Here is a 23,803-nt window from a genome sequence, read left to right as displayed (position 1 = left end):
ATCCTACCCTCATACCAAATTTGAAGACGCCGTCCCACCCTGCTACGTAACGGTGCCAGTGTGGCGAGAAGTGGTGGGCCCACTTTGGCAGCAATATCACCCCAGCACTGTTTGCAAACATCCGGGCAATGGAGTCAATGAAGTGCTGCGTGCCGTCGGGTATTTCATTCTCCAGACAGCCAATCCTCTTCTCAAACAGAACTGACGATATAGCTGTGGGAAACAGGACATTTAGGAGCATCTGATTTTTTGCAGCGTTCAAACCACAAATGTCGATGCAAAGACGCGAATAGAGGCACATTTTCTGCCAGAATGGCGCAGCACGGGATATTGCGTGATTCATTTCGCTCAAACACTTTGCCCAAGTTTAAACTTAAATATTTGAACTTTTCCACAAATTTCGCTTTATGATTTGTCGTGACAGCCTATCAGTGTACACTCCCTGAAGTCCAGATTGAACGGCAAACATGGAAGAGAAAGTGATTGTTGCCGTTTAGAGCCAGCCGTTCATCAATACAATCAACATCATCAATTCAAATTATTATTGCCTTTGACGTGTGTCCCGATAGGACCCACTGTTTTGATGCACCTAGCCGCTCCAGATTCGATCATGAAAAGGACGCAGAACCACACCATCAACAAGTGTCACCTACATATACATGTATACCTTAAATGTCTTATATGTATGCCTTATGTATCTTAAATGCATGCTTTTTATATCTTATATGTATGCCTTATATATCTTATTATGTGGAGATTTTAGAAGTACTCAAGAGATGTTAAGTTCAAACTGCAAGTTACGATAGAAAAAACACATATAGGCAAACGCAGGACTCAGCATAAAAGCAGGGGGCCATCCACTCGATATAGAGGGTTTTTTATCAAAGGTTAAGGACAGCTTTGACAGAGGGTCAGACACACCAGAAGGAGTGGCACACCAGCACACCAGAAGGCGTGGCTACGGACCAGAAGGCATGGCTACGGACCAGAAGGCGTGGCTACGGACCAGAAGGCGTGGCTACGGACCAGAAGGCGTGGCTACGGACCAGAAGGCGTGGCTACGGACCAGAAGGCGTGGCTACGGACCAGAAGGCGTGGCTACGGACCAGAAGGCGTGGCTACGGACCAGAAGGCGTGGCTACGGACCAGAAGGCGTGGCTACGGACCAGAAGGCGTGGCTACGGACCAGAAGGCGTGGCTACGGACCAGAAGGCGTGGCTACGGACCAGAAGGCATGGCTACGGACCAGAAGGCGTGGCTACGGACCAGAAGGCGTGGCTACGGACCAGAAGGCGTGGCTACGGACCAGAAGGCGTGGCTACGGACCAGAAGGCGTGGCTACGGACCAGAAGGCGTGGCTACGGACCAGAAGGCGTGGCTACGGACCAGAAGGCGTGGCTACGGACCAGAAGGCGTGGCTACGGACCAGAAGGCGTGGCTACGGAACAGAAGGCGTGGCTACGGACCAGAAGGTGTTATAATCCCTTGTGCCAAAATCGAAGGAAATCACATAATCAGAAGCCCCTGCCCAAACCAACCTTATAAGCACACTGGCCACTAAGCTACCAACCAATGGTGAAAAACACAAGACAAATGGCCCAACTAACAGCAGTATTCAGTAAGGTAGATGTGGTTAAGAAAGGGCCAATTCCCCAAAACGTCAGTGAGGTTCGCAGCTTCTTAGGGCTTGCCTCCTACTTCCAATGTTTTGTCCGCGACTTTGCTTCAAATTGCCAGCCCCCTACACCGTCTCCTAACCCAACCCTCACCTCTTCCGCTACGTAGCTAAGATGGCTGCTGTTGAGTACGAAAAGTGTGCATCGATCCACACTTCACGGTTTGACCGTTTTGAGTACACCATCCGGGTCCTTTCAGTACACTTCTTTTCGCCCCGATCTGAATTGGAACGCCCTACGTACTCAAACTAAGTATAGTGAGTGTTAGTTGTGTACGACGTGATATATATGACGCTGTATAACACAGTCACCATGCAGTGAAACTCTTAGGACAAGGCAAGGGTCATCTGCATATCAAAGGAACATGGCGATTCACATGGCATATTTAAAACTCGAAAGCACCAGTTCAAAAACATCTGACACCAAAGTGCTGTACAAACTCAGCGTGGTGGTCTACCTACCTTCAAGGGAGAACAGGTACAGGTTGTTGGACACGTCAGTGACCAGGGTTCCGCAGGGAGAGTCCTGCCGCAGGTAGCGGATGCGTTTGATCAGGTCTGTGACCACTTCGTTGATCACAGGGCCGTACCGAAGCGCGTCCCTTGGGTGCAGCATGCGCTTGTTGAGAAGCGCTCTCAGATTGTACCAATTTCGTCCTTCCCTGCACAGATATATATTTCAAAACCTGGTTCTTCCACATGTGACAATGGTAATGACATGAAAATGCATTTGCAACCTTTCTAGCTCTCAAAATTCAATGATTTAACAATCATTGAATCATTAAAAGAATGTGCCAGTGAAAGTAAAAAAAAAAAAATGCATTATTCAATTCAAATGAGATGAGCTAAATGAACAAGCCTTAAATCTACTACATATTATGGATGACTATTATTAAGTTATTTATGTTTTTGTTGCTCAGTTTTATTGTATGTCATTGTCATACGGTTTAGTATTTTTGTAACTGATAATAATGATAATAATACTTGTGTGTGGTGCTCTTAACTCTGTAAAGGGCCCATAGCCAAGGCCCCTCATATCGCGGTAATCTGTCCAAAGGGCCATGTCTCCTCGGCTGGGGAACTTCTCCTCCTTCCTCAAGACCTCCTCCATGAGCTTCACACTGCTCAGCGAGACCGTTTTAAACCCCCCCACATAAATGGGACCGTAAAGCTCTTTCTCGTGAATCTGCAAGGGGTAGGGGAGTAGGGGAGAAACACAACATAGAGATTAGACTCCAACTTGAGGGAAACTTGATATTCTCCCAAAGACTCTGATGCCGCGTGCTATTATGTTACATGAAGACCAAGCACTGGAAAAAACCTAGCGAGTCAAAAGGATTGACTCAAAACAAACATAGTAGTTAAGGTAACTGCTATGTTTTGTAAATGTATGAAATACAATATAAAATATGAAGAGCATAAAAGCAGGCAGGTACAAATATTTACAAGACATTATGCACAATAACTTTTGAATCAAACATTCAAAAGCAATGTGACCAAGCCTCTGACCTCTCTTCCTCTTCCCTCTGTTGGCCTCCTGTTGTTGGGGAGTATCAGGGTATGGGGATGCTTTGCTTTGTGTTGACACATTAATGTCTGACCAGGGAGAAAGGTGGCGGACCAAGAATGTAGACCTGGGGGATTCTTGTGTTCAGGGTCCATCAGAAAGTCCAAATCGAGTGGGTTCAGTCCCAGGATCCTGAGCAGGGTTTGTGGGAACCATGATGTTGGAATGCAGAGCTGTAATCTACAAACAGCATATGCCCTTATTATCCCTTTACAGGCTGCAGACATGGGGGATTGAACTACAGCTGGTAATGGAATACCTTTGCAACTAGACTATCCGGCTTTGTGTTTGAAGAGGTTTTGTTGTTCTCCGGACAAAGCAGTCTTTGTCAAGAATCAAATTACTTTAGAGAAAGTAGGTTGAGAGGTTGTCAGCCAACTTGTTTAATTTTACTTCCCACACAAATGAACAGTTTGTTTTCTTAACATTCATTTTCTGCATGTTATCTCAGAGACGTGAAACTATGAGACCCCAAAAACACCTCATCTGAGCCTAAACAAATAACTTATTTATGACTTTTGCAAGTTTGCAACAGCAGAAACTTCTTGGAAGATGGATGGCAGCCTACCTGGAGCTCATGAAGACGGTTGTAGTAGCCCTGGAACACCATTCTGTACATAATCTCCCAGAGGCCAACCTTGGGTAGGTCCTGGATGGTCCTCAGCCTTTCCCCCCCGGGGGCTGGGAGAGCTATGGGAGATGAGGGGGGGCCTCCCTCAGACCTGCAGGGCACCAGGGTAGCAGTGCTGAGACGTGGCCGTAGCCAGGGGCCGGGGCTGGCCCTCCAGAGCACTGAGCTCCGCACCACGCAGGCAGCCATGTCGCAGCCCAATGGAATGGTTGAGCTTGTAAACACGAGACTCTAGTTACATCCAAGCAAGTAGCTGAGGAGGAGGGACCTTGTGGAACAGCTGGTTTAACCCTTAGAACTGTTTTAAAAGGAGACGCTTTCCATTTTACGGGGGATGGGCCTACACGTCTGAGCATTTTATTTTTGTAATCCTTAAATCAAGAACATATAAAAAAAATCATTAATATTTTAATGGTATTTTACAGGTGGCTAACCTTTAAGTTGAGACAGACAAAATAATTAAGCAATAGATCACGACAGGCTGTGGTATGTTCTCATTATACCACAGTTAAGGGTCTGTCCCAACGCGGTGGAGGGACGGCGACCCCCTGAACTTTATTCGCGGACCACCTTACACAAAATAAAATATGTCTACACACAGTCCTACCTGAATTACCCGCACCTCTTAATAGGCATATATTAGCACTAAAAGTAACATAGCATCAGTACAACAGGCTTGTTAAAAGAACGTTTACTGCACACAACGGCTGCCACATATTTAATGTATTTATTTAAAGCGCCCGAGGGCGTAATCAGGTTCATTTGAACACCAGGCTCATATCCATAGCAATGATAATGGAGTATTAAATATGTACAGTAATCACAAATGAACTGAACTGAACTGAACTGAACTGGATAAAGTCAAATATCAAATCTTCTCAAAGTCCTCAACAAACAGGCTGGGAATTTGTCCAAGTAACATATGCAAAACATTTCAGAAACAGGAGATCAATAAACTTACTGTAAATTAAAATAATAACCCTAGGCCTTATTTCTCCCATTTATAATTTAAAACAAATCGTTTCAGATATACACTGCCTATATATAAAGGCCATGCATGTGATGTGATCACGAAGTTTGCTTATTTATTTTTTGCTTTACAACATTTCCACCCTCTCAATCAATCAACATATTTTTAGGCTTCAGTGAACTATGCTATCGCTTTTATATATAAATAAACAGTTCAAGTTAGGCGCGGAGTGATACTGAACTCTGTAAACTGAACGGGCGTCATAGCTGTGTGTATACGCTCAATATACAACTGTTGGGAACCAATCAGATCGCTTGATTTAAGCCACCTGTTTTATAACACTTATTAGACAACAGATACTAACAATACTAATGAAATGAAGAGTACATGTGTTTAGTTTAGTATGATAAAGCAAAAGAAAACATGCATCTTGTAAGACATGATCACGGTTGGGTAATGAATTAATGAGTTTGATTATTGTTCTGACCTCTCGGTCGTATGCGGACTCCTCCGCCGGCAGAGCCAGCTCCTCCGGCTGGACTCTGCATACGACCGAGAGGTCGGAACAATGGAGCGTCGGAGAAATGATATGGACCCGAACTGACAGCTGTCTAGAGTTTGTTGTTGCTGGTGACGTAAAGAGGTCAACCGGTGGCTCCATTGCCACTAGTTGAAATGGGTACAGCTCCACCTATCGTACCGGGGCATGACACGCTTCGGCCAATGAATCAATTTACTCACCGCCATGTATACTCAGAGCAGTTGTCCAATTGCAGAGCATAGTCGAACTATGGCTTTAATCGGATTAAGCTGTGCATGTAAACATACTGTGTGTCTTCAGCACTATTGTTCTCCACATCACCTGCCAAACACTCAAAAACAAAATGTTTTTGAGTGCAAAAAAGTTCAAAATGTTTGTATTTTTAATGTTATAACTTTTTCAAATTGAATTGAGGATTTCATTGTCACTTTGCATATTAAAATACACTTTGAATGACGTATTTTGAAATGACATTATTAAATTGCATAATGAATTGTCAATTGCATAATGCAATGACTTATTGAATTGCATTACCATTTGAATTTTGCTACTAAGGTACAGGCACACAACATGAAGACAATTGCTTCCCAGTCAATGCCCAACACAAATTTGAATGTCAGGATGGTCATCATCATGAAGATGCATTTCCAACTCAATAATAAAACTATAAAAACCGAGTTCCTGTATTAACAGAACATTAACAAAACAAGCAGCCCACATACCAACGAGAGCAGCAGCATAAAAATACAATTATTTTCTTTGTGCAATCATTCATTTATTTTGTCAACATTGCAGATGGCCGCCGCGGGGTCCGTTTTATACAACATAAAATGTCCTTGGACTTGTGCCGCGCTCATCTCTGGCAGCGCTGCCAGGGCAGTCACGGCAAAGTGGTCGCCGTCAGAGCTTGGCGCCGCTGGGTAGAAGCGGCGAAACATCTGGGCCAGCTGCCAGTGGGTGCAGTGACCCACGTACTGCTTTAGGTCGACACGACCTGGTCGGATCAGAGCCGCATCCAGCCTGTGTGGAGGCCGGTGTTTAGACCACAGAATGACTAGGAATGATGATTATTAAAAATACTATCATACCATCATCAATACAATCAACATCATCAATTCAAAGGATTATTGCCTTCACAGATTGACACCGAATACAGTACCCCTTTTATCTATCAATCTATTAATCTACCTTCCTTTATCTATATAATCATCTAATTATATGACATGCAGGATATCAATTCTAATGTCGTTCTTTTCTGTCTCTGAGCTACCTGTCGATAAAGTTGGTGGTCATGAAGACAATGCGGGCCTCGGAGGATGCCACCCCGTCCAGAGAGTTGAGAAGGCCGCTGAAGGTCAGCCTGCCCATCCCCTGGTAGGCCACAGGGTCTGGGGGGATCACAGGAGAAACAAGACACTGCAGCAGGTGAAGGAGCACCAGTGGAAAATGAACTCAACAAAAGACAATTCACTATTGCTGAGGTCATCCTGGGTACTTTTGGACGTTTGGAGGCAGATACTTTGAGTGAATTCTGATACGTGTCATTAATGAGCAGGTAGTGCTTTGGCATCTTGCTCAAGGACGCCTACAGGTAGACTGCTGAGATTGACTCCCTACATCCCTGCTGAACACCTGAGGCCCTCCACGACCCTGTAGGACATTTTCATATATATCAATACATCAATATTCACACCCACACTAATGCGTTCCATGTATTTGGAGCCCTAACTACTCCTTGCTTGGATAGTACACTTAAGTTATTGGGATGTAGTGGGATTCGGACGGGGGAGGGGCCCTACTCTCTGTGGGCAGCAGGTCGCGGCTGACGAAGGCGGCGTCTACGTCTTCCAGGAGGATGATGCTCTGCTGGGGCGCCACGCTCAGCAGATGGTTTAGGCGGTCGTCTGAAAGGCTCCGGTCGCTCAGACTCATCAGGCAGATGCTGTAGCCCAGCTCTCCCGCCAGCGCAGTGCTGCCAGGGGATGGACACACAGACAAACACAGCTTAATGTTAGGATCAGGACAAAAATTATCATTGTGATTTTCCCAGATATTGTTCAACTTAGTTGTCATGTGAATTAAAAAATACTACACATATATATATAGTATGTATATGGATATATTTACTATACATACACACTTATTGATGAGTTGCAGCAGTTTGAAATGAAAAGATATTTCAATGTAACAGGGGTACAAATCGGATGTATTGGATTTAGTTTTAGTTTTCTTAATATCTTTGCATTAATTGTACGATTGGCTAACCTTTCACAATTAGCTAATTAGCTATGGCGTGGGCCAGTCCTAGCAGCTACTCACATGAAGCTGCTCTTCCCACAGCCTGGGGGTCCAAACAGCAGATATCCTCTCCTGTAGGGGATCCCTGATGGCAGAGAGAGAAAACAAAAAACAGTCAGTCAAACAGCAACGGATTAGACAAAGCCTATTTACTATTATTAACAATAAAGACATTTGCGATTTTGTTCTTGTTTTCATAAAAAAAAGGGAGCACACATACAGTTGAAAAACATAAAGGTCTCCATTCGATGCACCGTACCAGATTATAGCTTTCAGCTTATTCGCATTTGTACTCCCTTTCAGACACTTTTATCCAAAGCTTTTGTTGTAGATACAGTACATAGGTACATACGTAGGGGATAGGGCATCTTCCTCAGTGCCACCTCAAGACAGACTGCAGACATTGGGGTTCAAACCCATTACCTTCCGGCTTGGAGTCAAACCACCTAACCACTTCTAGACAATCCTGCTCCCCAATCCTCAGTTTTTCTCCCAGGCCTGAGAAACTACAGGTTTCTACTTTGAACCACCCACCTCTGTCCGTGTACCACTTTGGATTTCCGATGAACTCCTTCACGTCGTCTACTATCCTCTCGGCCACGCCCGACTCCAGTACCACCGAGTTCAGCGGTCTCCGTCGGCGGGGGAACCCGAACGGCCGCCACTCCCCCCCCATGGCGGTGTACATCACTGTTCGCCCTTCTTCCTGTTTTAGGGCCAACTCTCTAGCTGCAGAGCACAATATTTACTTTATTAATCCCAGATGGGAAATGTGGATGTCATTGCAGTAGGTTAAGAAAATAAACCATAAAAAAAACAGTATAATAGTAGTATAACACAAGTACAGTCTATAAGAGCAAGCCAGCTCGAGTGGGCTGCTCTCTTCCCTGACAGTCATTTGGTGGATTTTCCTTTTGATTTGCTATTGCATTGGATTTGGCTAAGGTTTGATTTGGTTTGGACAAGATTTGGTCTATTTTGACTAGTATTGGGCAACAGTCTGAGGGTTCCAACAAAATCTTTTTTAAAGTTTACCATAGGTTTGAAGGAGGTATAATCAATCAATCAGGTCAATTAGGTTAACTGGTTCAAGACAAAGATTGTGTACTCTATGAATGCTTCTTGAGTCAGTGATGAGACACTGATGAAAAACAAACTAAGAAGATAGATGGGTTACCTTCCTGTAGGATGTTGAAGAAGATCTGTCTGTCTCTTCCCAGAGCAGTGAAGGTGACCGACTCCCAGGGCGTCCCAGTGTGGAGATCCACCATCTGCTTCTCCCTGGTCCTCTCCACCCGAATCCACTTCCTCCCATACCTTCACAGAACCACAACACCAGGTCAGTGGGGTCCCAAGTTTGTATAGCAAATTGTTTAGAACAGAGGAAGAGTTAGAAAGTACGCTTATTGAAAGCCTGTCTTTTACTTAGACATTCTATCACATGGGATGAGGCCTTGGATTCCATCACATGGAATAAGTTAAGTTAAATACTTGAACAGTTAATATGGGATGCCTTTGATAGAAGATAGGTCGGTTGATAAGGTAATATCATATATTCTGTATGTAATATGAATCATATAATAAAGAGGCAATGTTTTAGCTAATGCTTGTAGGCTACCTATATTTAGAGACAACTCTCCTCACCAAATAATATGGTTCCCAGGACTGGGGTGGAAATCAAACTGTGTTTTGACCCGTCCACTTTCATGTGCCAGGTAGGACGTCTCCACGCTGAGATGCTGAGTGTGTTTTGCGTGCTTCGTGATCCAACTGAGCAGCCAGTGGTAACTCTTATCTTTGCTGGGCACCTCCAGGGTGATCATATAATTCCTCCGGAAGAAAATCATCCCAACCTGCGCTCCTTTCCTGGCAAAGGCCATCGCCGTCCCGATACCGACCAGCCCAAAGCCAGCTCCAAAGTACGGGTTGTCCTTCAGACCGTCTAAGAGGTCTGACAGGGGCATCTTGTATGGTAGGATGAGAAGGTCCACCTGTTTATCGGAGGCACAACTATTAAGGGGTCACTCTTCAAGGAAACCCCCTCGACTCACATGACGTCTTGTGTGTCTTCGCCAAACACAGTATTTATCCCCTCCATGGAAATGGGCATTATTCCATTAAAAACAAAAGTGTATGCCATATAAACATTGGTAAGCAAGGGAAAAGCGACCTCTGCATTTTGGTGTTACGTCAATACAAGTCCGACAGTCAACGGAACCCCATAACATTAATTCCTAGTTCACGTAAACATTGTCCTTATAAACCATTCATATAAATACCATGTACAGTATTTCATTTTTTCACCAATCTTTCAGATTTTAATTCAAAAGGATTATCATTATCATTAATATAATGCTGTGCCTATCCCATCGCATTAGGCTGGACGCTGATCTGCCCATTAAACAAGTCCTACAAGAGGGTAATGGCGACGCAGCTGCGGTGAATGGTGAATAAAAGGCAAGCAAAATCTAAAACTATGCGCGGAAAATGAATACAATGGCCAGTGTGTTACATGTGTACTAATGACTAATAATTATATCGCATAATGGACTAAACTAACTGTAAAACCCACTGGTTTTGGTGTAGTGGTTAACGGGTAGATTGGACCAGGAAATATTGTGCAGTAGGTTGCGATTATGTTTCAGAAGTCCAGAGTTGAACAACAATTAAGAGCCTTCAACAATTAATTTACAATGTATGTCATATTATATTGTATATAGCTTAAGATGTTATGTTTTCTGTTTTATTTTTGTGTTAAACAGATGCAATGGAAGATCATCTTACAGAAAAAAGTGGAATACGTTATTCAGACCCTCAGGACCAACAAGGTAAAAAGGCCCATTAAATGATTTAGGATTGTGATATTATGCATATAAAAATAAGATTAAATGTACGATACAATTGTATCGTACATTTTATCTTATTTATTTTCAGTTGTTACTATATTGCTGTTTTTGAGTAAACTATATAATCCCAAAGCAGGGATACTTTAGCAACAATTTTAACATCCACCATGGTTTTTGTATATGACAATGTTGTTGCGTGCACACACACACACACACACACACACACACACACACACACACACACACACACACACTCTCTCGTTCTCTCGCTCAATGTCTCTCCCGCTCACTTCGGGGTGAGAGAGCCTCAATCAGGGCTCAACCATTTATATTTACCACAGCTTGTTATTCACAAATGTATTCTAAACTGACATTCATTATTTTAAAGTCGCATCCTTTTCTCTTCCATTTCTCTTGAATTGATTGCCTAATATTGTGTTTTATTGATTTTCCTATCTATCTTTAAAATATGATTCTTCAAATAATCCTACCTTGTCTTAATTATTATTTATATTTTGAATGAATCTTTCACCTCTGTCTCCAGGCCTGACCAGCCTTGAAGCAGGGCAATCTCTAACCTCAGGCAGGCCCAGAAGGAAACGCAGACCTAACCCTCTCTACGTGCAATCATCAGATGAACAAGATACAGCAGAACCAGAGGTTCATGGGCACAAGACCAAGAGAAGGAAAAAATATCAGGGGGAAAACAAGAAAACAGCTCTGAATGAGAGCGACACACCTCCTGCTAAAGGTAAGGCTGAAGTCATTCTATTATTGTTCTACAATAAAATGGCTATTTGCAGTTATATTTCTATTAAGTCATTTAGCAGACAATTGTATGACAAGCGTGACGGCCCTCTGGCTGTCTTTGGGTGGTGTTGTAGCGTGACGGCCCTCTGGCTGTCTTTGGGTGGTGTTGTAGCGTGACGGCCCTCTGGCTGTCTTTGGGTGGTGTTGTCTCAGGTGGTTCCTGGTGGGTGCAGCTGCAGCTGGTGGCCGATATGAGGCTCACCAGTCTGCCCATGGCTCTCTCCCTCTCCAGACACCATTTGGTTTTTGTTGCACCATTATTTTTGGTTAACCTGTTTATCAATAAATTATGATTACTTTTGAATTTAGACCTTGGTGTGTCTCCATATTTGTTGTGGCTGAGAGCCGGGACACAAGTGACTTACAGTGATGGTCTTTAAGACTCATCTCATTGAAGTGCAGGTAGGGTTAGATCATCTTACCCAAAGATATCTACAAGTAGAGAATAGGGACATTTGGGGTTCAAACACAGAACCAAACTGTTTTTTCTTCTGGGAATGTTGTGAGGCCGTCTAATTTTTCATAATACATTAACAATTACCATAGCAAGTTTTATTCATATTATAGATATTCATGATGTGTTTATAGGTTAATCACACAGGGATTCAGACTACACCCCTACTGCTTAGCCCATTTTAATACGTATATTAAAGGTGTCATTGCACAGTTTTTTTCATTAATTTTGCGTTGGTCAATAGTAGCAATAAATGCCCTGTGAGTCGGTTTTGGTGAACAAAAATGCACTGGCTCGCCTCTGATTGGCTAACAGCACTGTCTGTCACAGTAATAAAAACAATTCAACTTTAGCCGTTTCTCAATACCAAGTACGCGGACTACGTTCTCGCGGACTTGGAAGTATGTACTTGGCAAGTCCGGACTTTCAAGTACAGACTTCCGAGAACGCGAGTACGCACCTGCAATTGGAACAGCAGCGGACTCGATGATGCATTCTGGGATATTTAACGGTCCCAAGTCCACACGAGTCACCTCCGATGCATCCTCGGTAGAACGGCCTCATCGAAAACACTTCCGGGTTTTACGACAGTACTCGCGTTCTCGCGTACTTGGAATTGGAACAGTACTTGGGCTACCACTGATGACGTTTATAGAGAGAGAGAGAGAGAGAGAGAGAGAGAGAGAGAGAGAGAGAGAGAGAGAGAGAGAGAGAGAGAGAGAGAGAGAGAGAGAGAGAGAGAGAGAGAGAGAGAGAGAGAGAGAGAGAGAGAGAGCTCCTTGGGGGTTTCTGGTTGATTAATACACAAAGTAGAGCTGCCTCCGGGCCCCCGATTCCCGTGGTCGCCGCGCCTCGGTCGCCGCGCTTCGGTCACCACGCCTCGGTCGATTTTATATATAGCCACAAATAGCACAGGCACAAACTCAATACTGTCTTCCTGTGGGCCGTCGCAAGCCACGGTGGGCGAGGCCATGAATACTAATTCACCAACTGACGTCAGTTAGTGAGGCTTTTCTGATCCGATCGTTTATGTGTATATTTTCTTTAATTTGCTAATGCAGGCAATCGAGGTAGAAGAACATTTTCACGTTCATCATGCTTATGCAACTCTAAGTGACCTATGGTATTTCAAAAGGCGGAGTACTAAACGGTTTCTCTGGGAATGAGACCTTTAATATACTTTTTGACCTCTTTCTGACATGATATTATGTTTCCTGACAACGACAAATGAGAACCATGGGATATCACACTCAGAGGAATGTATGAAGGATGTATCAAGCCCTTTGTGATATGTTATGGTTATTTTATTATGGATTTTCTCTAGATCCTGTCTATCACTTTCAGCACTAACCTGTACTAAAACATACACAATACACAACATACACAAGATGAGGCAACACAATTGCAATAATCATTAATGTCATCTCGTGATTTCCTTTCTTTTCCCAGAATACCTTGCGGAGGGTTCAGAACACATTTTCCGCACACACACGTGCCCTACATGCCGCCGCTGCTTCAAAATGCGCTGCCACCTCCAGGAGCACCTGCGCATCCACTTCCCCAGCCCCAGCCTGCAGTGCCCCGCCTGCGGCCGCTTCTTCACCAGCAAGAGCAAGCTGCGCGTGCACATGCTGCGTGAGGCGGGCCAGAAAGTCCACCGCTGCAACCGCTGCGACTACTCGGCCATCGAGCCCAACGCCCTCCGCCGCCACTTCTCCAACGTCCACGGGGATGAGGCCGGTGACGTAGAGTGTGTCGCAGGTGACCGGCCTACCCCCAACGTACCGACCTACCCTTGCCCCACCTGCGGCCAAACCTTTCAGCAGAGCAGGTCGCTCAAGGCCCACATGAAGACCCACAACGTCCTGCCGGACCGACGAGCGCTGCCTTGCTTCCAGGAGGGCTGCCTCTTCCGGGGTTCCCTACGCAAGGAGCTGCTGCGTCACGCCAGGGAGGCTCACGGCGTCGCAGCGGTGGAGTGTCGCCATCACGCCTGCAACGCCATCTTTGCCAATGAGAGGGACATGGAGGAGCACCGGCGGGCACACCTGGCCTACCACTGCACACAGTGTGACTTCTCCTGCTCCAACAAGAGCGTGTTCCTGCAGCACCGGCGCCAGGGCCACGCGGGCGAGGAGGAGCTCTGCTGTGAGTTCTGCGCCTTCGTCACCTTTAACCCTGTGGAGTTCCAGCAGCACGTGGGACATTTGCACGCCAGCGAGAAGATCCACCGGTGTCCGCAGTGCAGCTACGTAACCGCTCACAAGCGGGGTTTGAACCGGCACATGTTGATGCACAGTGGTGAGCCTTATGTTACTGTCACAAGCTCCATTAAGCCCAATGTATACTTCTGCATCAAATAGCCACCGTAGGAATGCCATGGGTCTCTACACCTCCTGCAAAACCCAAAAAGCCACTGGCATAGGTTACGTGTTCCTCTGCAAATATGTAAAACTACACGTCAGGGTAAAGAAAGGCCTGCTGCAGCTTTCCTTCCTCCTTATTCATGATTAGACTAATTGAGGAGGTTGACACTTATGTTCATTTGTATGACACTCCTTCACATTATAGATCAAAGTTACACAGCTACATTAAAGTCGTGCTGCCATGATTAGTCGACTTAGTCTACGCAATCAACCATGAAAATGAGTTGACAGCAATTTTTTTAGTCGACGAGTCGTTATACTATTGACCGCCTATTTATTTTTGTTCTCCCGAATCAAACTGTCTCAAACTGGCTCACTGTCATTCACCTCCACACAAGTGCATGTACATGTGCACTGTGCTTGCCCTGCTGGTTAATCTGCTGTCCTCTTTCTTCCCCCTCCCCCCGCGTTCACTGCTTTGATATAAAAAATGGCTGAGGGGGGAGGTGACTCAAGTGAGTCCTCAGAATCAAGTCAAATATGAATTAGACCCAGAGCTTCAAAGCTATGGGAGTATTTCAGGCCAACTGGAAAACGAGTGATCTGTACACTCCAAACTACACTTGCATATCACGAGAGCACCTCCACAAGCACCTGCAAAGGAAACATACAGGAGTTGTTGAAGTTGCACCCACAGAAAAAGAAAAGACAACGTAAGTAATAATATATGATTATTAATGAAATGGTGCGCTAGTCTGTACTGTTTATTAACTCTTTAGAAGTACAATGACTGTCTTTGGATGTTAAACAGGCTACTTAGACTTTGGCAGTAATGTTTTAAACCCCGCCATGCACACAAGTGTAACACAAGCGTACCTGCCTGCTTTCAGCGCGATTCATTATTAGGCAGAGCTAAGTGTGGGAAGCTAAGCTAAGCGTAGTAGGCTAGTCCAGACCAGTTGTGGAGTGGTAATCGGGAGAGTCGGGAGAATTCCCGCCGGGCTGATTACTGCAGGATGATAATTTTGCGTTTATAAAAGTTCCTTGCTGCGCCGTCCGGCAGCCTGAACTGTGCGCCTGCAGCCTCTCACTCACAACACACGCAATGTCGCAAGGGGTGTAAATTAGCGGCCCCTTCCCAAGTGGTACAGCCCTAATGGTAATGCAAATACTTCAAATATAATGCTTAGATTGTTAATACATAATGTTTTTGAACAGTTTACTAATGAGCTTCTAACAAATGTAGGCTGATAATGATGTTAAGGTGAAAGCCCAGACAGTATATTAGGAACTCCATGTCTACATCAGTAAGCTAATTGTGTACTTTTCCCCTATTTTTGTCAGTTGCAGTAGTCAGTAGTCTGACTGAATTCCTTCCAATGAAGAACTGCCCGCCACAACTTGCAGCAGTACTCACTGACAGTGTCCTGAAAATGATTGTGAGATATATGAGACCACTGTCCATCGTTGAAGGTGAATGATTCTAGAACATGGTGGCAACATTCCAACCTGCCTACATTCTACCCAAACGCACATGTTTCACCAACATGATGGAGAGGAAATATAATGTGGAATATCAGCGAACCAAAGATGCCCTGTCATGCAGCTCCATATGTCTGACAACCGATGTGTGGACAAGTATGGCCACAGAGACACTTAGGCTTGACCTGCCACTTCATAAATTAATGGGAGATAATGAACTTTAATATGACCACCATGCCACTCAATGAGAGGCACACAGGTGTAAATAATGCATCATGGATTGAAACTGCAGTTGCCAAATTTGAAATCCTGCTGCATAAAATACTCGACAATGCATCAAACGTTGTGCCCTCAAAATCCTAGAAGAAAGACATGGGATCTCTTCCGTTCACTGCTCTGGTCACACTCTACAGCTAATTGTGAACAATGCTATGAAGAAGAATGCCCATATTCATAAGGCCATTGGTGCTGGAAGGTCCCTGGTGGAGCACTTTCACAAGAGTGAGGTTGCCAGTGCTGGCCTGAAGGTAAAACAAAAACAAATGGGATGGGCCAGAAAATAGCATCATTCAAGAAGTGTGAGGTGGAACAGCACATATTCCATGATCAGACGTCTGCTGGAGCAAAAATGGCCTGTAACGGCATGTCTGTTTGACTCCAGGGGTCACAAATAGATCAAAGCATTACCTTGACCTCAAGCCATAACAATGGAGCCTCCTTGAAGAGCTTGAGAGAGCTCTAAAACCCTTTGAATGTGCTACAGTGTACCCGAGCCTACCCCCACCCATTAAAGGGCTTCTAAGAAGTGCACAAACCACTTCTTCATTTGAGAGTCCCCACTGTATAAATACAGTGAAAAATAACTGAAAGGTGGCAAAATGTAGGGGCGGCATTAGCTCAGGAGGTAGAGCGGATTGGCTGGTAACCGCAAGGTTGGTGGTTCGATCCCCGGCTCCTCCTAGCTGAGTGTCGTGGTGTCCCTGAGCAAGACGCCTCACCCTAATTGCTCCTGATGAGCTGGCTGTCGCCCTGCGTGGTTGACTCCGTCGTCGGTGTGTGAATGTGTGCATGAATGGGTGCATGTCAGTCAACACTGTAAAGCGCTTTGGATAAAAGCACTAAATAAATGAGGACCATTTACCAAAATGAGATTGAATTCACTAAAGACACCCCAAATACCAGACTATTTGCTTCTGCTCTCGATCCCAGATTCCGCAGGCTGAAATTATTATCTCCAGAATCCAGGGGGAGATTCAACAGCTTGCACTTGAAGAAAGGCAGACGTCTGTTGTAGTACAGCAGCACGTTGTAACATATTTCAGCCATAATATTCTCCCATAGCCACAGTACTGAGTAAACTAAACTAAAATAACATAAGCTGTAAGACTTGCGCAGAGCCACAGCCAGGCAGCAGCTGATCATACATAGATGAAGGGGGCGGGCTTTTAAAGCCACAGAACACGCCCACCTCTACCTGCCTATTTAACTCGGACTCCGCCATTTTAGAATCAGAATCTCTTGGGCGGCGTATCGATTAGATGTAAAGCTTAGAGACGCTCCACGCGTGTTATATACGATCCCTCTCCTTTTGTTTCATAGACGATAGACAATAGACCAATAACCTTAACCAAATAAAGTGAGTTAAAAGCGATCCTGTCTCGGCGGCCATTCCTGGACTAAAATATAACAACGTCACATCCAGTAGCTGACACAAGTGAAAAGGCCCCTGTGTCAATGTTAGAGACATTGCTGGGGTCAGACTCCGATCATCCCACCAAATGGACAAATGGAGGATGATGAAACTGATGAAATGCAACCAGTGCGAGAATAATTGTATATTATTATTATTATTACACAGATATATTGGGGAACAGCCTTCACCCAAAAACACAAATCCTTTGCATTGGTGGAAGTCCAGTCAGTCCAGGTTTCCTAGCATCTCTTCCAAAGTATTTTTTACGTGTACCGGCCCCATTTACACCCTAACCCTAGCCCCATATACACCTGAGCGCCTGTTTTCCTCAGCTGGAATCATAGTTTCAATGAAAAGAGCCCGCTTAAGTCCAGACCATGTGGACATTTTTGCACTACAACACAACATTTTCATTTGAATCAATTGGCCACAGTTGGGCACTGTTTCTGTCATTTTGGTAGAGTTGCAAGTTTAAGACACAGTTGTGTTTATTCTAAAACGGTCAGACAAGACTTATTTCATGGATGTCAGTACCTTCCAAACATGTTGGAACTTTGGACAGTGTAATGAGTTTACTTATGCCGCTTTTCCACCGACAGTATCAGCTCGACTCGACTCGACTCGCCTCGACTCGACTCGGTTCCAGGCGCGTTTCCATCTAAAAAAGTACCTCTTCAATGTGGGCGGGTCGTAGAAAAGAACCTCTCCACCATGGGCAGGTTGTCATTGGGTTTTAATCACGGGAGACGCGATTCCCGGGAAATCTGAATCTGATCAAGACTATTTCCTGATTCCCGGGAAAGGTTATGATGGGAAATAAAATAAAATAAAAAGCGCAATGACTGCGCGTCTATTGTTGTCATACGGTAACGTTGATGGAGGCGAAACTCGAGCCCTAGGAAAGGAACGACACTAAAACGAAACAGCGAAACGCTGATCCTCTGGAGCCGGTCCGTGGACTCCAGCCACGCCGGACACACACAACCACACCCGACACACACAACCACGCGCAGCCTAACTCTAGCCCCGGCAAAGGAGCGACACACACAGCGAAACGCTGATCAGTGTCCCCCTCGGGAGCGGTTTCGTGGACTCCAACCACACCGGACACAACTTAACTTTGAGTGATTATTCCCATTTACAGCCGCTGGCCAATCAGTTACCAGCAGCCTGTTTACGTCACACAAAAGTACCTACTCCGCTCGCTTGGAACCTCGACGGAGGTAGTACTAAAAAAAAGTACCTGGTACTAGGTACCAGGTACTTTTTTTGCCAATGGAAACGCAAAAAAGGCGTGGCGAGTCGAGTCGAGCTGGTACTGGCGGTGGAAAAGCGGCATTAATACTTTCTTTTTTTTCCTTTTTCCATCTTGGCTGTAATGAACTTTTCTGTTAAGCCTACAACCTTTGTTACTCATGACATGAAGCAGCTTTAAACTGGGTTCTTGAAAACAGAGACATTGACCTTGAAAAACTAGTGAATGTATGTTTTGAAACATTCTGAATTATTTTTTATATTTGCACTGTTAAGCATATACTTTGCACTGGAACTTGTATTTTGTTTGTCATAATTTTTTATTTGGTTATATTTATTTGTATTGTTTATGGCTCTGGTGATATTTTATGTTTTGGCCCTTCAGTTGAAATGAGTTAAAAAATAAAATGACAATGAAACAACAAACATGTTTTTTTATTTTTTTATTAGTCGTTAAGATTAGTAGACTAATTGAAAAATGAGTCGAAAGATTAGTCATTAGAAAATTAGTTGTTAGTGGCAGCACTACATTAAAGACAACATTAGATCAAAGTAACACAGTTAAATTATAGATCACAGTGCAGAGATCCATGGCGTACCAACTGCAGCAATTAATTGCATCATCAGTCATGTATTCCTTGTTTGTGTGGTCACAATACAATTCACACCCACCTTCTTGTTGTCTCCCCATGTTTGCCCATTATGGCTGTCTTTGAAAGGTGAGAAGCCACACAAGTGCAGGGTGTGTGACTTCAGGTGCCGGGATGAATCCTACCTCACCAAGCACATGCTCACACACTCTGACGACAAGAACTTCATGTGTTCAGAGTGTGGCTACGTCACAAAATGGAAACACTATCTGAACGTTCACATGCGGAAACACACTGGGGATCTCAGGTAAGAGAGCTTTGAAGGGAAACCAAACATGAAATTCAAACTGCATAACCAATAACACCACCCATGATGTGGTTTCTAATTAGCTTAAATTAGTGCCAAAGACAAAAACAGCAACTGCTGTCCCTGTAGATTGATTTGAGTATTTCTGAAATTATGTTATTGATGTAGTATGTATTTCTGGTCACTAATGATTGGTCTTAGCCTGGAAATCCAGACCCACATCTAGAAGGCTATGAGTACTGAGAATGGCCCAACTCGAGGGGAGGCACCAAGGATGCATCAAATATCACTCAATCAGAAGAATACAAGGGGTGACATATCTAGACCAGCGGAGCTAAGCAATAGATAAGACTCTTGCCGTATCCGGTCGGTAAAACAGCAACACTTTTGGCCCGCCTATATCAGATACACCGATGTGATTGGTTAATGTTCTTGGCCAAGGGAATCGCAGAGTGAGTGTATTGCTCGTTCCCAGAGAGACTCGCTGAGCAAATTAAAGTTATGCTCTCGCGAGAACTCTGGATTCCCAGGGTAGAATGGTCTTGAAATGTAGCTTACATCTGATATCAATCTTATATCGGGTTGTGGTTCAAATTATTTAATGGCATCAAACAATTTCAGTCCATTACATTCTTAAAAGGCCAACATTACACAACTAACCAAGGGTTGGAGGGAAAGTTACTGAAAAGCTTTCTTATTTCTCTACAAAGTTACAAAGTTCCTTTATCTCCTTTGTATGTTTTTGCCCTGAAGGTACGAGTGTGACCAGTGTGCCTACCGCTGTCACAGGGTAGACCAGCTGAACAGCCACAAGCTTCGACATCAGGCCAAGTCTCTCATGTGCGAGATCTGCGCCTATGCCTGCAAGCGGAAGTATGAACTTCGTAACCACATGCTGACCAAACACTCTACTGGGCCAAAGCAGGCAGCAGCTGCCTATCAGTGCGAATACTGTGCATATACCACCTGCTATCCCCAGGCACTCCAAAACCACGAGAACTGTAAACACACCAAGCTGAAGGAGTTCCGGTGTGCGCTCTGCTCGTATGTCTTCTTCAGCACTATTAGCCTGTTTTTGCACAAGAGGAAGGTCCATGGGTATGTTCCCGGCGACAAAGACTGGCTGGAGAACTACGCCTCAAAAGAGAAGGAAAGAAACGCACTCGAATGTGTACAGGATTTCTACCTGAAGACCCCGGCAGGTTGTAACCAATCCAAACCAGGCGCCGGGGAGGTACCAACAACACCTCTGACCAATGAAAACCAGTCTGATCGAACTGGCCAAACTGAACTAAACATGAACAACCAGGAATTGTCTCTACTTCAAACCTCAAATCCAGTAAATGGAGTCGCTGTGATCTCTGAGGGGGTAGATGTTGGGGGTATTCCAGCAGATGCCTCATCCAGGGGCTGCCCCGAGGAGTATTGTATGTTGGTGTTGACCACACTTTCAACAGCTGAATTTGAGACCGCTCCATCGCCAAATGAGAAGGAACACGTCCAGTATCCAAATGCCACAACATCCACTTCAACTAGGGACGATGGTGATACTCCACCACAACAGGGAGGCATCAGTCCAAGTTATTCTCCAAGTGTGGCAGAAGAAGAGGATGACTGTCCTCAAGGGGAAACAGATGACGATGAAGGCTCAATCATCAATGAGTTGGCGGAGGCAGGCAAAATCATCAATAGGTCCTCTGGTCCAACTGCCCATTCCCAATCTGAGATCCACCTGAAGGCCATGAAGAAGCATGACAGCGACCAGGCAGAGGCAATGGTTATGGAGGGACGGGTGAAGATGCTCGTAGCACAGACTGGAGATGTGTACCGCTGCGATAAGTGCTTGTATGTGACTCGCAAGGGTAGCACCCTGAAGTATCACTGTCAATTTGTCTGCCAGAATAGATCCAAGGGACATGACTGCGAGGGCTGTGGGGCGCATTTCAAACAAAGGCGAGGCCTCAATACACACCTGGTGAAGAACTGCCCGGCTCGCCAGCGGAACACAAGAGCCTTTAAAGGGGTTTCAATTGCACCGACGATGCTCAGTCCGGACTGTCTCCGTGATCAGGGTGGATGTAAAGATATTAATGAAATAGATGAACATCATGTAGAGGTAACGAGAACAAGAAGTACAACCCAGAGAAGAGATGGGAAATGTACATCTAATGTCCCTACCTCTGGTAAATCAAAATATACACAAAAGGACCATTTTAACTTTAAACTTGTGGAGAAAGCTGTTTCTGATGACAAAGAAATAAATAGTTTGTCAAAGAAAACTGTGCTTTACACTAAAAAACAAGGGAAATTCACATGCAAACAATGCAATTTTTCCTCAATCAGACTGGCTACTGTTAAACGTCACTGCACAACCTGTAGACCAAACTCACAGAAGGAAGATGAAGAACAAAGCCGGTTAGAATGGGCAGATGCTGATGCAAACAGCCCACTCTCAAAGTCAGAAGAAGTCCTCGGGGATAAAACGGACAATAGAAGAACAATCACCACTTTGAAAAAATCAAAAAGAAAACTAATCTCCTGTCCCGAGTGTCCATTCAAGTGCAGTCAGAAACGTGCCCTAGAAAGCCACGAGAAGAGGGGCTGCATGAAAGCCAACGAAATCCAGTGCCCATTCTGCTCGTTTGTGGCAAAGTCCCAGAACTCTTTGACGAGTCACGTTTCCTCCGTCCATGAGAAGACCAAGCCTCAGTGTTTGCACTGTGAGGACTGCGACTTCACCTGTAAGCAGGCACGCCGCATGGCCCAGCACGCCGCCGTCAAACACAAAGGGTCACGACCCCACCGCTGCCCTTACTGTCCCTTCAGCACGACCCGTCGTCACCGGCTGGAGGAACACCGCTCTCTGCACACCGGTGTCGGACGCTACTCCTGCGAAGAGTGCGGCAAGACCTTCGGCACCGTGACCAAACTGCGACAACACAAGACGCGTGTCCACGACAGGAAGCCCGCTCACTTCTGCTCGCTCTGCGACTTCAGCGGCTACACCCTGGACGACGTGAGGCGCCACAACCTCCGATGCCACACGGGGGAGCTCCAGCACTCCTGCGCTCACTGTGAAGCCTGCTTCAGCTCCGGCGTGGCTCTTAGGAACCATTCCAAACGCATCCACCAAGACCAGGAATCCCTCTCCTGCCCTAAATGCGACTTTACCTGTGGCACTGACGCTGCTCTCAAAAGCCATCAGCGGAGTACACACCCTGTGCTCAAGTGCTCCACCTGTCAGCGGCGTTTCAACACCAAGAAAAGCCTGGAAACGCACCAGAGAAGCCATTCATGCCACCAGTGCCAGCTATGCTCATTCTCTAGCAGGACCAGGCAGCTGTTGGCGCAGCATCTCCTGGAGCAGCATGAGGAGGAGGAGGATGGTTCTGGGGCAGACAAACCGCTGAAGTGCAGCCACTGCGAGTTCTCCTGCCGCCATCAGCTGGTGCTGGAGCAGCACCTCCGCTCACATGGGGGCATGCGGCTCTACAAGTGCACCGACTGCAAGTACACCACCCGGAACAAGCAGAAGATCACCTGGCACATCCGCATCCACACTGGGGAGAAGCCCTACAGCTGTGAGCAGTGTAGCTACACCTGCAGCGACCCCTTCAGGCTGAAGGTGCACAATACACCATGGTGTGATTTAAGGACCCCAATTTTAATACCAGGTGTGAGGTTGATTAGTTGTTAAAAGCCATTTCAAATCTATCCGCTAAAGATTCTCCAAGAGTCTCCAACCGGAGGTATGATGGTCACCATGGTAGATTGAACCAACAGGAGGGCTAGTTAATCAGTCTGGGTGGACACTCTCTGTGTGATGTCATGTGTGATTTTAATGTGAGTTTGTAATGGAACTAATGAACCTCACACCTGGAGGTAAAAATAGGAGCCCTTTAAATGTTTGCTGTTGAAAGTACATAATGAAGATCAGCATTTGGGATGTAAGAGACGTCATGTGGCATTAATTAAGCATTAATGAGCATTTGGAAGTGTTGATCATAAGTGGGACCAACCATTGACCAATCCAATCCTCTTAATTCACAATATAACCTTTAGCACCCCTTTTTTATGCTCTATAGATTCACATGAGAGTTCACCAGCCAGAGAAGAAGTACTTGTGTACGGAGTGTGGATACAAATGCAAATGGCAGACCCAGCTGAAGTACCACATGACAAAACATACAGGTATGGATTAAATGTTCATTGTCATATTGTTGGTGGGATAAGTAACTGTAATTACACCATGATACATAGTGTTGGCTATTTAGCCTCTTTAACGTTATACAAAAGTAAAACCAGTAACATTTTTTTAT

The 23,803-nt window shown here is 45.1% G+C and overlaps 3 protein-coding genes and 1 pseudogene across 7 annotated transcripts in view; 2 read left to right on the top strand and 2 right to left on the bottom strand.

The window, feature by feature from the left end:
• The window catches only part of cyp27a1.1 (cytochrome P450, family 27, subfamily A, polypeptide 1.1), a 9,608-nt gene extending 5,271 nt beyond the window's left edge, over nt 1-4,337 (bottom strand). The window contains exons 1-5 of one of the 4 annotated variants that reach the window (XM_084478565.1): nt 3,811-3,941; nt 3,185-3,422; nt 2,680-2,861; nt 2,138-2,337; nt 16-213 (exon numbers count right to left, since the gene is read on the bottom strand). In XM_084478565.1, coding sequence (XP_084334691.1) covers nt 16-213; nt 2,138-2,337; nt 2,680-2,861; nt 3,185-3,422; nt 3,811-3,821 — 829 coding nt within the window. In that variant the 5' untranslated portion in view covers nt 3,822-3,941. The other 3 variants (XM_084478566.1, XM_084478564.1, XM_084478563.1) reach the window with 3 other exon arrangements.
• Nucleotides 1-23,686, top strand: part of znf142 (zinc finger protein 142) — a gene marked incomplete at its 3' end in the record, with an annotated part of 24,844 nt that extends 1,158 nt beyond the window's left edge. Inside the window, exons 2-10 of the mRNA XM_084478849.1 lie at nt 8,903-9,021; nt 9,497-9,601; nt 10,061-10,139; nt 10,445-10,510; nt 11,163-11,279; nt 13,242-14,093; nt 19,307-19,484; nt 20,238-23,109; nt 23,570-23,686. Coding sequence (XP_084334975.1) covers nt 10,450-10,510; nt 11,163-11,279; nt 13,242-14,093; nt 19,307-19,484; nt 20,238-23,109; nt 23,570-23,686 — 4,197 coding nt within the window. The 5' untranslated portion in view covers nt 8,903-9,021; nt 9,497-9,601; nt 10,061-10,139; nt 10,445-10,449. The remainder of the gene's footprint in view (nt 1-8,902; nt 9,022-9,496; nt 9,602-10,060; nt 10,140-10,444; nt 10,511-11,162; nt 11,280-13,241; nt 14,094-19,306; nt 19,485-20,237; nt 23,110-23,569) is intronic.
• On the bottom strand, nt 4,498-9,859 carry bcs1l (BCS1 ubiquinol-cytochrome c reductase complex chaperone). Its single transcript, XM_084478567.1, has 7 exons — nt 9,327-9,859; nt 8,860-8,999; nt 8,217-8,411; nt 7,704-7,767; nt 7,184-7,356; nt 6,655-6,772; nt 4,498-6,404 (listed from the first exon to the last, which is right to left on the bottom strand). Exons 1-7 carry the CDS (start codon nt 9,644-9,646, stop codon nt 6,152-6,154), a joined length of 1,263 nt encoding a protein of 420 aa, XP_084334693.1. The 5' UTR covers nt 9,647-9,859; the 3' UTR covers nt 4,498-6,151.
• Nucleotides 14,163-18,958, top strand: LOC311358517 (zinc finger BED domain-containing protein 4-like; annotated as a pseudogene). Its single transcript, XR_014684182.1, has 2 exons — nt 14,163-14,871; nt 15,503-18,958. The product of XR_014684182.1 is annotated as a zinc finger BED domain-containing protein 4-like (transcript).
• Nucleotides 23,687-23,803: the final 117 nt, after the last annotated feature.

Source organism: Micromesistius poutassou, assembly GCF_964030765.1.
Source record: "Micromesistius poutassou genome assembly, chromosome: 14".
NCBI classification, from domain to species: domain Eukaryota; kingdom Metazoa; phylum Chordata; class Actinopteri; order Gadiformes; family Gadidae; genus Micromesistius; species Micromesistius poutassou.
Note: the sequence above shows the minus strand (reverse complement) of the source record. Positions and strands in the feature narration are given on the sequence as shown.